At 37.5% G+C, this 14,673-nt stretch overlaps 1 protein-coding gene across 1 annotated transcript; it reads left to right on the top strand.

Annotated features, from left to right (window-relative positions):
• The first annotated feature begins 8,861 nt into the window (after nt 1-8,861).
• LOC123914943 (muscle M-line assembly protein unc-89-like) lies at nt 8,862-10,886 on the top strand. The gene is made up of 2 exons (XM_045966105.1): nt 8,862-10,038; nt 10,204-10,886. Exons 1-2 carry the CDS (start codon nt 8,862-8,864, stop codon nt 10,884-10,886), a joined length of 1,860 nt encoding a protein of 619 aa, XP_045822061.1.
• The last annotated feature ends 3,787 nt before the right edge of the window (nt 10,887-14,673 follow it).

The raw sequence follows: 14,673 nt of genomic DNA, 5'->3' as shown, positions 1-14,673 counted from the left end.
CGTTATTAATTTGTAAGTTTGTGCTACAATAGGAATCAAGTTTCTTTTGTACGGTAGGAAACCCATAAATATCAAAAAGAGCGTCATTGTTAATTTTTCGTTGTGTTCCATAATATGGATCTAACTTATATGGAATGGGAGCAAATCCAGAAAAATCTAGAAAAGGATGAGGTGTACATATGATTGATAGCGCTTGCACTCTTAGCATCTCAATATTTGAGGATGTTTTCTGCATTTTGTTTCAATTGCGATTAGGAGATGTATGGTAAGGTAAATTGAATGTTCAAAATGATTGTGAAATGATAAATATTTATATATAAACAACAATCCGATGTTAATTACATTATGTTTGTTAAATGGCACCCGATTAGCTTGGAGGTTTTAGGAGGTAGTTACACATGGAGGGTGCGAAAGAGTGTTAAGAAGTTGATGATTGCTTTTATGTTATACCTTATATTTGTTACTTCTCAATTGTAAGCCATGCAATATTTAATTTTATTTTTAAATAATTATATTATGTTGGGATTTACATCCATTTTAGTTAGTAGTTTCGACGTTATCAACTGTTTTAGGTATGCAACTACTGACGTGTAGGTGCAACCTCCTCAGTTTCGGTTGTTAGTTTCTACTAATTAAGTACATTAATTATTTATGTTTTTCTCTATGGTTATTATATTAACATGCAAAACTAAAATTGGGAGAAAAAAATTATTGTGGTTGAAACGGTCTTGAAAATTTAAATCATAACATGTCATTACACGTCTAAAGTATTTAGAAGGTGAAATAATAAATTATTTATAAGGAGAAAAAAAGGATTTATTATTCCTATAATATTTGTTTTTATAAATCTGTGATTTTACTGACATGCCAATATTTTTATGTTAGTGAAGTTGTTACCGGTATATAAGGCATTACATTGTGTTGTTGTGGGATGTACCTAAGAAAGACAAAAAAAAACCGTTAATTTGGTAGATGATAATCATGAAAAATGTTCCTGTGAGCTTAGCACAGTTGGTAGGGACAAGGTTGTCAGAACCGGACCGGTGAGCTCACCGGTTCAAGGTTCAATTGGTCGGACCGGGTTCAATCGGGGTCGAACCGTTTTTAATTAAATATATATTTTAATTAATATATAAATAAAAATATATGAATAATTGCTCAATATTTCATAATTTCACACATTAAAAAGGTAAAATATCACAAGTCAAAATAAAATAAAATTTATAATTCAAACCAAATGAAAAACATATGAAAAACAAAAACATTTCTTATTCCTACGATGTCGTTGTTTTGTTTCAGATTTTTTTTTTTAAAAAAAGGGTTAAAACGACGTCGTCTTGCCCTATTTTTTTTTTTTTAAAAAAAAAAATCTGCAAAACCGCTTGAACCGCCCGGCCGGTTCAACCCGGTTCGACCCCGGTTCACACGTTTTTTTGCCGGTCGGTTTCCTATCCGTTTTTTGCTCAAAACCGAACCGTTTTCATGACCGGTTCACGGTCCTACCGGTCCGACCAGCCGGTCCGGTCCGGTTTTGATAACCTTGGGTAGGGACATCGCACTATATGTGCAGGAACTCGGGTTCGAACCCGGGACACTCCACTTATTCATCTTTAAGGTGGATTTTCTAGCCACTAGGTTACTTGATAAAAAAAAATCATGAAAATTATAATATGGATATTTACTTAGGCCAAATTCATGAACAATAATTTTATATTACCCACTTTTTATGACTCATTTTTTAATATTTTCTCACATGAGGTTTGTAGTATTTTATGTTACCACTTTATTCGCCATGGTTAGTAACTCATCATAATAAAGTTTTCTATTTCGAGATGTCAACAAAAACTATAGAAGAAAACACTTGGAGAAATCTAAAGAAGTAGTAAAGCTTCAATTATTCATCCAATATTTTTCAATCTTTTGGTTTTGAACTCATATAAAGGTATTACAAAGGATTTTGAAACTTGTTGTATACATCGATCATGTGAGGTGCTGACCTAATGAGATTTGTATTAAGATTGTCAATTTTAAGACTTGTGATGGCCGACGCATTAAAAGGTGTCAAGTTTATAATTTATATGGAAAATACAAGTTAATAGCTCTTATGTTGCAAAAATACTGGATATTATTTCCTTTTTAAAGTGGTGATGGCGGAGATAAATTAAATAAAAAAATTTATAGTTCAGTCATGTATTGTTTTTCATTATATGATAAGTGAATATGATTCAAAAATATGTTTAGCACACAAGGTAATTTTTAATGAGATACAAATTAAAATGTATATTATATCTCAAAAGATCATGTCATTCATTTTACACCATCATATATATGGGAAAATGTAATCGCTTTGATTTTCATCATGTAAAAACTAGCTAGTGGCCTAGTGTTTATGTACAAATCTAGTAATCTCCTAGGTCAAAATAAGATAAAGTCTCAACATGGCAAAACTTGGAAATTCAATCTCAAAAAGGGTGCAGATTCCTACTCAATCCATTCTTGTTGGTAAATAGCCCGAATAATTGGTGTTTGTACGGCAAAAATGATTTTCGTTTGTTGCTCTCTTTCCTTGTTTTATTAGTCACATAAATCTTCTCATAAGCCGATAATTCACTTTTGCGTTTCTCATCCTTCCTCTTTTTAACGGTTATGTTTTCTACCTTTGACTTGTTGTGTTGGCGTTGTATGGTTGGCCTCATTTTGCTAAAACATATGATCTTTCCTAATGTGGAACTACATGCTTCTACCATCCAGTATAAGCAAGATGTTCGGTGCAATGCTTCAACATTGGATACCACATCCAGTAGGCCGGGCCTGTGTATGTTGAGATCTCGCGCCTAAGTTCTATTTATGGAATCCACAATAAATGGTCGTTTGTGATAAGGAGCGTTGTCACGCATAATTATTAATGGATCTCGTGATCAAGTGTTGCTTGTTAATCAGATCTTCAAGTTAAGGAAACAAAACATTTGAATTAAAGATTATTTCCTGAAAGGAACCATTAATCATGCTGAGCTATTGAAGCCTAAATTGAAGACTTAGCCTGAGCTCGTGAAGGTTATTTAAAGAAGGTTGACTCCATTGTTCAAATCACTGAAACCAGAATTGAGTCTTACAAAGCGTGAGTTTAGGTTTTAGTATTGTGTTTATTGTGTTCTAAGTCTTGTGTTGATTTCTCACTAGACTAGGAACTGTGTGTTTGTGCATTGTAATATCTCTGGAGCTTCTAAGCAAGGAGATAGTGTGTGTATACCATTCCAAAGCTTTTAAGCACGGAAGTGGTGTGAGTGTTTTATGAAGTGTGTCTTCACATATTAAATCTTGTATTGTACGATCACAGTGGCTGTGGTCAAGAGGAGGTGAGTGGAGGTTCTCATACCTAGGTGTGTCTTAGGTAGGATATAGCACGGGTGGTGATTAGGTGAGAAGTCATAAACGGGAGGTTTATTGAGGGCTTCAAACTAATACTATCATAGTGGATTCTCTCCTGGATTGGTATCCCCCAGAGTAGGCTTATGCTGAACTGGGTTAACAAATTACTGTGTTAATTTACTTTCAGTTTTGTTTAGTTTATTATTCCTTGTGTATGCGCTGTTGGATGTTGGATCATTGATTCACGCATTAAAAGTGAACTATAGTGGTGAAGCGTTGAGTACAACATCTTAATACTAGTGTGCCAGAATTTCAATTGGCATCAGAGCAGGCACCCTGCTCGAAACTCAGGGTGAGCTTCAGGGACGGAAAATTCTGGTGAGATGGACAAGGAAGGAGGAACGGTTTCTAAACCGCCACTGCTAACTGGGCCTGAGAACTATGACTACTGGAAAGCTAAGATGATGGTGTTTCTTAAATCCATTGATAGCAGAACATGGAAAGCTGTAGAAAATGGATGGGAACCCCCTATGGTCATTGATAAGGATGGAAAACTAACAGGTGAAATCAAGCCTAATAAAGACTATTCCAAAGACGAGGATGACCTAGCTCTGGGAAATTCAAAAGCCTTGAATGCCATATTCAATGGGGTGGACATCAACATGTTCAGACTTGTTAAACGATGCACTGTAGCCAAACAGGCGTGGGAAATACTCAGGAAAGCACATGAAGGAACCAACAAGGTAAAGCTGTCCAAACTTCAGATGCTTCGCACAAATTTTGAAAATCTGAGTATGAAGGAAGAAGAGACTATTCATGACTTTCACATGAATATTTTAGAATTTGCAAATTCATTTGATGCCTTGGGAGAACCCATATCAGATGAAAAACTGGTGAGCAAAATTCTCAGATCTCTACCTAAGAGGTTTGACATGAAAGTAACAGCAATAGAAGAATCTCAGGATCTGGCCAACATTCAAGTGGATGAACTAATAGGCTCACTTCAAACCTATGAGATGAGCATAAATCAAAGAAAAGAGAAGAAAAACAAAAGTTTGGCTTTTACTTCTAATACTACAGAAGATGATGAGATAGATATGGAGAGTGATGAAAGTTTATCTGAAGCCATGGTGTTACTTGGTAGACAGTTCAATCGTATCATGAAGAGGATGGATAAAAGAAATAAATTCAATGGTCCAAACACCAAATCTGACTTCAACAATAAGTTCAATGGTCCAAGCACCAAATCTGACTCCAACAAACCTGTATCTACTCAAAGGAGGACCAGAAGTGATGACAAAGGTACTTCATCTAGAGGAGTTCAGTGTCATGAGTGCGAAGGATTTGGCCATATCAAATCTGAATGTCCTACTTTTCTGAAGAAGAAGAAGAGTCTTGCTGTTACTTGGTCAGATGAGGATGATTCAGAAGAAGATGAAGGTGAATCTGCTAAACTTGTCAATGCATTGACAGGTGTCTATGAATCTGATGCTGAATCATGCGATGAAACATCATATGAAGAACTGCTGGCTACCTATAAGGACTTATTCATCAGGAGCAATGAATTCTGCAAAGCCTTGGAAAAACAAAAGGAAACAAATTGTCAACTTCAGGTCGAGAAGAATGAATGTCTGGATATAATTAAGACTCTCAACAAAGAGATTGAAAAGCTGAATGAAGACTTGGAGCATGCTAGAAAACAAGTTAGAGTCTTTGCATCAGGAGAAGAAAAGTTTCAAGCCATGCTGCTAAAACAAAGTGCTGGTAAGAAACCTATTGGCTTTGATTACGAGATAGTGGATCAAGAAATGGGTTACAACAAAGCTACAATTACTACCCCCATTGAAAAAACTTTTCCTGTTAGTGGTGGGTTACTACCTCCTCACCCTCCCACACATCAGGGAACTGACACATGGTTAAAACCCAAGCAGCATGTCCAGACTAACTCGATGCCTCAACACCCGCTTCACCATCAATACAACAGGTCAAGATCGAGGACTAAAAGAAGGAATTGGAGGTGTCATTATTGTGGTAGGAAAGGGCACATTAGACCTTATTGCTACAAACTGTACGGCTATCCACAGAATTCAAGGCCACTTGAACCCAAATCTGTGAACGTGAATGTCAAGAAAGAATGGAAGAAGAAGGAAGATGGTGTAAGCTTGATAGCTCATACATCACTGCGGGCATCATCTAGACAAGATTGGTATTTTGACAGTGGATGCTCTAGACACATGACTGGAGTGGAAGGGTATCTAGCCAACCTAAGGTCCTATGCCACAAGCTTTGTAACATTTGGAGATGGAGCTAAGGGAGAAATAAAAGGAATTGGAAACCTAATTGATAATGGGTTACCAAGCTTAGACAATGTTCTGTTAGTAAAAGGACTTACAGCAAATTTGATTAGCATCAGTCAACTATGTGACCAAGGCATGAAGGTGAACTTCACACAATCTGAATGTCTTGTTACAGATGAAGAAGGAAAACTGATAATGAAAGGAGTAAGGTCCAAAGACAATTGTTACTTGTGGGTGTCTGAAGAAGGAAATTATATGTCTACCTGCCTCATAAGCAAAAATGAGGAAGTCAAACTCTGGCATCAAAAGTTGGGTCATCTACACCTGAGAGGAATGAAAAAGGCCATAGCTGAAGAAGCAATCAGAGGATTACCCAAGCTAAAGATAGACGAAGGAACAATATGTGGAGAATGTCAGATAGGCAAACAAACCAAGGTGGCGCACCCAAGGCTTCAACATCAATCTACTACCAGAACACTTGAATTGTTACACATGGATTTGATGGGACCTATGCAGACTGAAAGTCTTGGAGGAAAAAGGTATGCTTTTGTTATGGTGGATGATTTCTCTAGATTTACATGGATAGACTTCCTTAGAGAAAAATCAGATAGTTTTGAAACATTTAGAAATTTATGTGTGCAACTTCAAAGAGAAAAGGGGTCTGTCATCATAAGGATCAGAAGTGATCATGGAAAGGAATTTGAGAATAGCAAATTCTATGATTTCTGTGCAGCAGAAGGTATCCAACATGAATTCTCTGCTCCCATAACACCACAACAAAATGGTGTAGTAGAGAGAAAGAATAGAACCATTCAAGAGTCTGCTAGGGTAATGCTTCATGCCAAGGGTCTTCCATATCAGTTCTGGGCAGAGGCTATGAGTACAGCCTGCTACATACACAACCGTGTAACACTCAAAAAGGGAACATCTGCAACCTTGTATGAATTATGGAAGGGAAGAAAGCCAATTGTGAAACACTTTCACATTTTTGGGAGTAAATGCTACATTCTTGCTGACAGAGAACCAAGACGAAAACTTGATCCTAAAAGTGAAGAAGGTATATTTCTGGGATATTCCTTGAATAGCAGAGCCTACAGGGTCTATAACACAAAAACCAAAGTCATTATGGAAACAATCAATGTTGTGATTGATGATGCACCATCCACTCAACCATCGGATGTGGAAACCGATGTTGAACCATCGCCTGACAACTCTGATGAGATGACACAAAGTGAAAAGTCTGAATTAAAAGGTGATGAATCTGATCAAGACTCTGCACCTGCCCCAGCAAAAGCACCATCTATTAGGACACAGAAGAATCACCCTAAAGATCTAATCATAGGTGATCCAGACCAGGGCATTGCTACCAGAAGAAAGATTGATGCTATCTCAAACACTTGTTTTGTATCAAAATTTGAGCCTAAAAACATAAAAGAGGCTCTTACTGATGAATTCTGGATTGAAGCAATGCAAGAGGAATTGAATCAATTCAAGAGAAATGAAGTCTGGGACCTTGTTCCAAGACCACATGGAGTAAATGTCATAGGCACTAAATGGATATACAAGAATAAGTCTGATGAGAAGGGTACAGTAACAAGGAATAAGGCAAGACTGGTAGCTCAAGGATACACTCAGGTGGAGGGAATTGACTTTGATGAGACCTTTGCTCCTGTGGCAAGACTAGAATCCATAAGGCTGCTTCTTGGTGTAGCTTGCATCCTCAAACTCAAGCTCTACCAAATGGATGTCAAGAGCGCCTTTCTAAATGGATATCTTCATGAAGAAGTATTTGTTGAACAGCCCAAAGGTTTCATAGATCCAAATCATCCGGATCATGTCTACAAACTGAAAAAGGCTTTGTATGGCTTGAAACAAGCACCAAGGGCTTGGTATGAAAGGTTAACTGAATTCCTGATTAACCAAGGATACAAGAAAGGTGGAAATGACAAGACCTTATTTGTCAAAGAAATGAATGGAAACTTGCTGATAGCACAGATATATGTTGATGACATAGTCTTTGGAGGGATGGCGGAACCGATGGTCCAACACTTTGTGAGACAGATGCAGTCTGAATTTGAGATGAGCTTGGTAGGAGAATTAACCTATTTTCTTGGATTACAGGTGAAACAGATGGAAGACACAATATTTGTGTCTCAAAGCAAGTATGCTAAAAATATCATAAAGAAATTTGGCATGGAAAATGCTGCACACAAAAGAACACCTGCTGCCACACATCTAAAATTAACCAAGGATGAGAAAGGTGTAGATGTAGACCAAAGCCTGTATAGAAGCATGATAGGGAGCCTACTGTACCTCACAGCAAGCAGGCCTGACATCACCTTTGCTGTTGGTGTATGTGCTAGGTACCAAGCTGAGCCAAAGATGAGCCATCTAACACAAGTAAAAAGAATCTTGAAGTATGTCAATGCAACCTCTGATTATGGAATAATGTATTCCCACACCAACAATGCTAGGTTGATGGGATATTGTGATGCAGATTGGGCTGGATGTGCAGATGACAGAAAAAGCACCTCTGGTGGATGCTTTTATCTAGGAGAAAATCTTATTTCATGGTTTAGCAAGAAACAAAACTGTGTTTCTCTATCCACTGCAGAAGCTGAGTACATTGCAGCTGGGAGTAGTTGCTCTCAATTATTGTGGATGAAGCAGATGCTTAAGGAATACAATGTTGAACAAGATGCTCTAACATTGTACTGTGACAATTTAAGCGCCATAAATATTTCAAAAAATCCTATTCAGCACAGTAGAACAAAGCATATTGACATTCGTCATCACTTCATCAGGGATTTGGTGGAAGAAAATATTGTGAAATTGGAGCATGTTGCAACTGAAGAACAGGTAGCTGATATTTTTACCAAAGCTTTAGATGCAAATCAGTTTGAAAGGCTTAGGGGCAAATTAGGAATTTGCCTATATGAGGAATTATAGCAGTTAAGGCATTATGTGCGCGCAACCGTTTTTTTCTCCAAATTTTGTCTATTGGCGCACGTAAATCAAGGGAAGACAAAAATAACTTTCCATAACTTCTCTATTACACGCTATCAACTCTCATATCATCATTATTCTTTTCCAAAACCTTCAACTTCCTCTGAACTCCTTGCTGCGACCTGCAAACACAAACCATCATCTCAAATCATCAAAAACTTCAAAAACTTCAACAAATTCTTTGAGAAAATGTCTCAATCTTCCGGTTCCGCTCAGATCAAAAACAAAATTGCTGATACGGTGAAAACGAGATCAAAGTCTAAGAAGGAAGGAACAACTGTTGTGGTAGATGCGATGCCTTTATCAAGTATTCCTGCAACTACTTCTAAGAAGAAGAAATCTGCAAAATCGTCTAAGAAAGTAAGTGAATCGTCTCCCTCTATTAAGTCTGATTCTATTAAGTCTAAGAAGAAGAAACCCCAATCTCCTGTAAAAAGGGGTTTAAGCATGTCTGATCTGTACTTAAGTAAGAACTTTTCTGAAACGGCGAATGTGGAATCGCATGATGTTGCCTCCGGCAAAAATGCGAATGTTGAATCGTCTGTTAAGTCTGTGTCTGACAAAGTGAATCAAGAAAACCCTACTGTAGAGGAAAACCCTAGTTCTGTTGAAACCCTAGGAAAAACCCAAAATATTGCTGAGAATGTTGGTATGACCAATCATCCGAGTGTTCCTGAGAATATGACAGTTCCCACGAATGTCATAACTGATGTTACTGAAAAATCTCAAGAAAAGGCTGTTGTAACCGATGCTCCAACCGGTGATGAACCATCCTCTATACCAACTGATGCTGAGAAGGATGTTGAAGCATCCAAAGGAGGATCTAGCCCACATGCTAACACTGCCACTGGGTCGTTTGGCAGTAGATCTAATACTGAAGCTTCCACTGAAGAGGAAGTAAACAAAGAAAGTACCCCTGAGGATGTGGCTGATTCTGAGCCAGAGAATGAAGCTGGTGAGGACTCTGAGAAAACCACAAATGAAGAACAGGACATAGTGGATGTTGATGAAGTCCCCTCTGAAGAAGATCTGCAACCTCCACCTACTCAGAAAGGAATTGGGAGAAGACTGAGAAGCAGGACCACTACACCTGCACCTGCTGTTACCACTACCCCTGTTGTCACCAAGAACTCAAAGGACACTACTCTGAAGCCTGTCAAGTATGGTCCTAAGAAAGGATGGAGCAAGCCTATACCTCCTCCTGAAAAGAATAAGGGTGTGCTGAAAAGGAAGAGTGCACCTTCAAGTGACTCTGAATTTGCAGCTGAAAAGGATGCCTCAAGCATCAAGCCTCCTGCTAAGAAGGCTATGTCTGCTAAGAAAGCCATGCCTCAATTTGTTACTCCTGACATTGAAGACTTTCCTTGTGACAATGTTTCATTTCATCTTCCATCTTATGCTCAACGATGGGGAATCATTTGCAAAAGAAGATTGGCTCTGGAAAGGGAACTGGGCAAAGATATTCTGGAATGTGAAGAAATTGTAAGTTTGATCAATGATGCTGGATTGATCAAAACTGTGTGGGGCTTAGGCTCCTGCTATGAAAAGCTGGTTAGGGAGTTTGTTGTCAACATTCCTATAGGTTGTGACAATCCCTTGGATAAGGAGTTTCAGAAAGTCTTTGTTCGAGGAAAATGTGTTACTTTCTCCCCAAGTGTGATAAACAGGTTCCTGGGTAACTCTGATGAGCCACACCCTGATATAGATGTGTCTGATAATGTGGTCTGCAGAACCATCACAGCTGATAAAGTGAAAACCTGGCCCAAGAAGAAGAAGGTACCAGCTGTCAAGCTAACCCAAAAGTATGCCATCTTGAATCGCATTGCTTCTGTCAACTGGGTCCCTACCACACATGCATCCGACATTGCAACAAATCTGGGTAAGCTCATTTATATGATTGGTACTGGTACTAAGTTTAATGCTGGTCTATATATTTTCAATCAAGTTGTGCAGCATGCCAAGACCTCTGTCACCAAGCAACCCATTGCATTTCCAACCCTAATCTGTGACATCATCTTGTCCCAACATCCGAATATAAGGCATGAGGATGAGTCTGCTAAGAAAAGGGCAACTCCTCTGGCCATTCATCAGAAGCTGTTCAGTAAACAGCATGCTCCAGATATTGCTGGACCATCAAATGCTGCTGCTGACATTCCTATGACAAGGAAGGAGATGATTGCTATGCTGGAAGCAAACTGTAAAGAGCTAGATTAAAAGAAGTTACAGTTTGAAAGGATGATACATGCTCTCAGGGTTGAAGAGGCTGCAGCTCAAGCAGCTGATGCAGATGATGATGATTCTAGTGGTGGAGAAGAAGCTGACTCAGATACTGAAGGAGAAGAAAGTGATTCCTCCCCAAGTGCTTCTGTGTAATTCTGATGGTTTCTTATTTGGATTTTGTTTCTTTGTTTTGCATGTCTGTGGGCTGAGCCCTGAATTTAGCACCTAGTGTGCATGGTTTGTAATATTTTGTCTGCACTTTATGTTCTGCTACTATCTGCACTGCGTTTGGACATTTTTATGCAGTTCCCATTTTGTCTATTTTGTGGCTAAAAAGGGGGAGTAGTTATTGTATGTATGCCATAATCGGTGCTGAGCCCTTGATGTGCCACCAGATGCTGGACCATCTGAATAATCTATGCATGAATTAAGGGGGAGTAAGATGAACTTTGTACTCGACTCTACCTTTGAGGGGGAGCAATATTTAGCACACAATGTGCTACTGCATGTTGAAGCATCATCTGTTCCTGAGAATTTATTTTTCTCAGCTTTGAGGGAATTTATTTTTCCCCAGTGTTTCTTTTATGAGAATCGTATACTCTCTACTGGCAAATTCCTGTGAGGCGAGTTGTGTTCACTATTCCGCTGTTGCATGCCTCTGAAGTTCTAAATTGATACATATTAAAAATGCTATTTTTATATGAGGGGTTATTAAAACAAGCATGTTAAACTATTCTAATTTACTTCATGACTGTGTGCCTACGTTGAGTTGAAGAAAAGGTAGCTTGTGTATCTCTCTAGAACGGTTGAAATAATCTTAGGATGTTTTAGCCAAAAATTGCCAAAGGGGGAGATTGTTGGCGTTGTATGGTTGGCCTCATTTTGCTAAAACATATGATCTTTCCTAATGTGGAACTACATGCTTCTACCATCCAGTATAAGCAAGATGTTCGGTGCAATGCTTCAACATTGGATACCACATCCAGTAGGCCGGGCCTGTGTATGTTGAGATCTCGCGCCTAAGTTCTATTTATGGAATCCACAATAAATGGTCGTTTGTGATAAGGAGCGTTGTCACGCATAATTATTAATGGATCTCGTGATCAAGTGTTGCTTGTTAATCAGATCTTCAAGTTAAGGAAACAAAACATTTGAATTAAAGATTATTTCCTGAAAGGAACCATTAATCATGCTGAGCTATTGAAGCCTAAATTGAAGACTTAGCCTGAGCTCGTGAAGGTTATTTAAAGAAGGTTGACTCCATTGTTCAAATCACTGAAACCAGAATTGAGTCTTACAAAGCGTGAGTTTAGGTTTTAGTATTGTGTTTATTGTGTTCTAAGTCTTGTGTTGATTTCTCACTAGACTAGGAACTGTGTGTTTGTGCATTGTAATATCTCTGGAGCTTCTAAGCAAGGAGATAGTGTGTGTATACCATTCCAAAGCTTTTAAGCACGGAAGTGGTGTGAGTGTTTTATGAAGTGTGTCTTCACATATTAAATCTTGTATTGTACGATCACAGTGGCTGTGGTCAAGAGGAGGTGAGTGGAGGTTCTCATACCTAGGTGTGTCTTAGGTAGGATATAGCACGGGTGGTGATTAGGTGAGAAGTCATAAACGGGAGGTTTATTGAGGGCTTCAAACTAATACTATCATAGTGGATTCTCTCCTGGATTGGTATCCCCCAGAGTAGGCTTATGCTGAACTGGGTTAACAAATTACTGTGTTAATTTACTTTCAGTTTTGTTTAGTTTATTATTCCTTGTGTATGCGCTGTTGGATGTTGGATCATTGATTCACGCATTAAAAGTGAACTATAGTGGTGAAGCGTTGAGTACAACATCTTAATACTAGTGTGCCAGAATTTCATGTTGGATTTTTTTGGAACCGAAGGATTCATTAAAACAAAAGAATCCTTATGGTCACTGTAACTTCGAAGATTCAAGTTTTGTCAAAATCTCCACAAATTTGATGTCCCTGTTGAGTTGCTTTTTGTATAACACTCACTCGAAGCATTGATCTCAACCAGTGTCATATTTTGTAACGGATCATTTTGAAGTTCATTTGGAATACCACCTGATCTTGAGTGTGGTTTTATGGAATTCTCAATAAAATTCTTCTTTATCGGTGGACTAATATACGAGGCATCATTATTTGGGTTGGGAAAGAAGAGAAGAGATTGGTCCGAACTATTGAGTATTGGTCGTATTTTTCCATTTTCAAATATCTCATCGGCAAATATATGCATTTCTTGGACTTCGGTGCATGCAAAGCCAAAGTCCCGTTCCTCAATATTCTCTTCATCGTTGTCGTGAATTTTTTGTTTGGTGCTACAATGTGGAACGAGTTTACCTTGGACGGGAGAAGATCCACCAAAACTAAAAAAAATCATCGTTATTAATTTGTAAGTTTGTGCTACAATAGGAATCAAGTTTCTTTTGTACGGTAGGAAACCCATAAATATCAAAAAGAGCGTCATTGTTAATTTTTCGTTGTGTTCCATAATATGGATCTAACTTATATGGAATGGGAGCAAATCCAGAAAAATCTAGAAAAGGATGAGGTGTACATATGATTGATAGCGCTTGCACTCTTAGCATCTCAATATTTGAGGATGTTTTCTGCATTTTGTTTCAATTGCGATTAGGAGATGTATGGTAAGGTAAATTGAATGTTCAAAATGATTGTGAAATGATAAATATTTATATATAAACAACAATCCGATGTTAATTACATTATGTTTGTTAAATGGCACCCGATTAGCTTGGAGGTTTTAGGAGGTAGTTACACATGGAGGGTGCGAAAGAGTGTTAAGAAGTTGATGATTGCTTTTATGTTATACCTTATATTTGTTACTTCTCAATTGTAAGCCATGCAATATTTAATTTTATTTTTAAATAATTATATTATGTTGGGATTTACATCCATTTTAGTTAGTAGTTTCGACGTTATCAACTGTTTTAGGTATGCAACTACTGACGTGTAGGTGCAACCTCCTCAGTTTCGGTTGTTAGTTTCTACTAATTAAGTACATTAATTATTTATGTTTTTCTCTATGGTTATTATATTAACATGCAAAACTAAAATTGGGAGAAAAAAATTATTGTGGTTGAAACGGTCTTGAAAATTTAAATCATAACATGTCATTACACGTCTAAAGTATTTAGAAGGTGAAATAATAAATTATTTATAAGGAGAAAAAAAGGATTTATTATTCCTATAATATTTGTTTTTATAAATCTGTGATTTTACTGACATGCCAATATTTTTATGTTAGTGAAGTTGTTACCGGTATATAAGGCATTACATTGTGTTGTTGTGGGATGTACCTAAGAAAGACAAAAAAAAACCGTTAATTTGGTAGATGATAATCATGAAAAATGTTCCTGTGAGCTTAGCACAGTTGGTAGGGACAAGGTTGTCAGAACCGGACCGGTGAGCTCACCGGTTCAAGGTTCAATTGGTCGGACCGGGTTCAATCGGGGTCGAACCGTTTTTAATTAAATATATATTTTAATTAATATATAAATAAAAATATATGAATAATTGCTCAATATTTCATAATTTTCACACATTAAAAAGGTAAAATATCACAAGTCAAAATAAAATAAAATTTATAATTCAAACCAAATGAAAAACATATGAAAAAACAAAAACATTTCTTATTCCTACGACGTCGTTGTTTTGTTTCAGATTTTTTTTTTTTAAAAAAAGGGTTAAAATGACGTCGTCTTGCCCTATTTTTTTTTTTTAAAAAAAAAAATCTGCAAAACCGCTTGAA

The sequence above is a fragment of the Trifolium pratense genome, linkage group LG3 (assembly GCF_020283565.1).
Source record: "Trifolium pratense cultivar HEN17-A07 linkage group LG3, ARS_RC_1.1, whole genome shotgun sequence".
Taxonomy (NCBI): Eukaryota; Viridiplantae; Streptophyta; class Magnoliopsida; order Fabales; family Fabaceae; genus Trifolium; species Trifolium pratense.
Note: the sequence above shows the minus strand (reverse complement) of the source record. Positions and strands in the feature narration are given on the sequence as shown.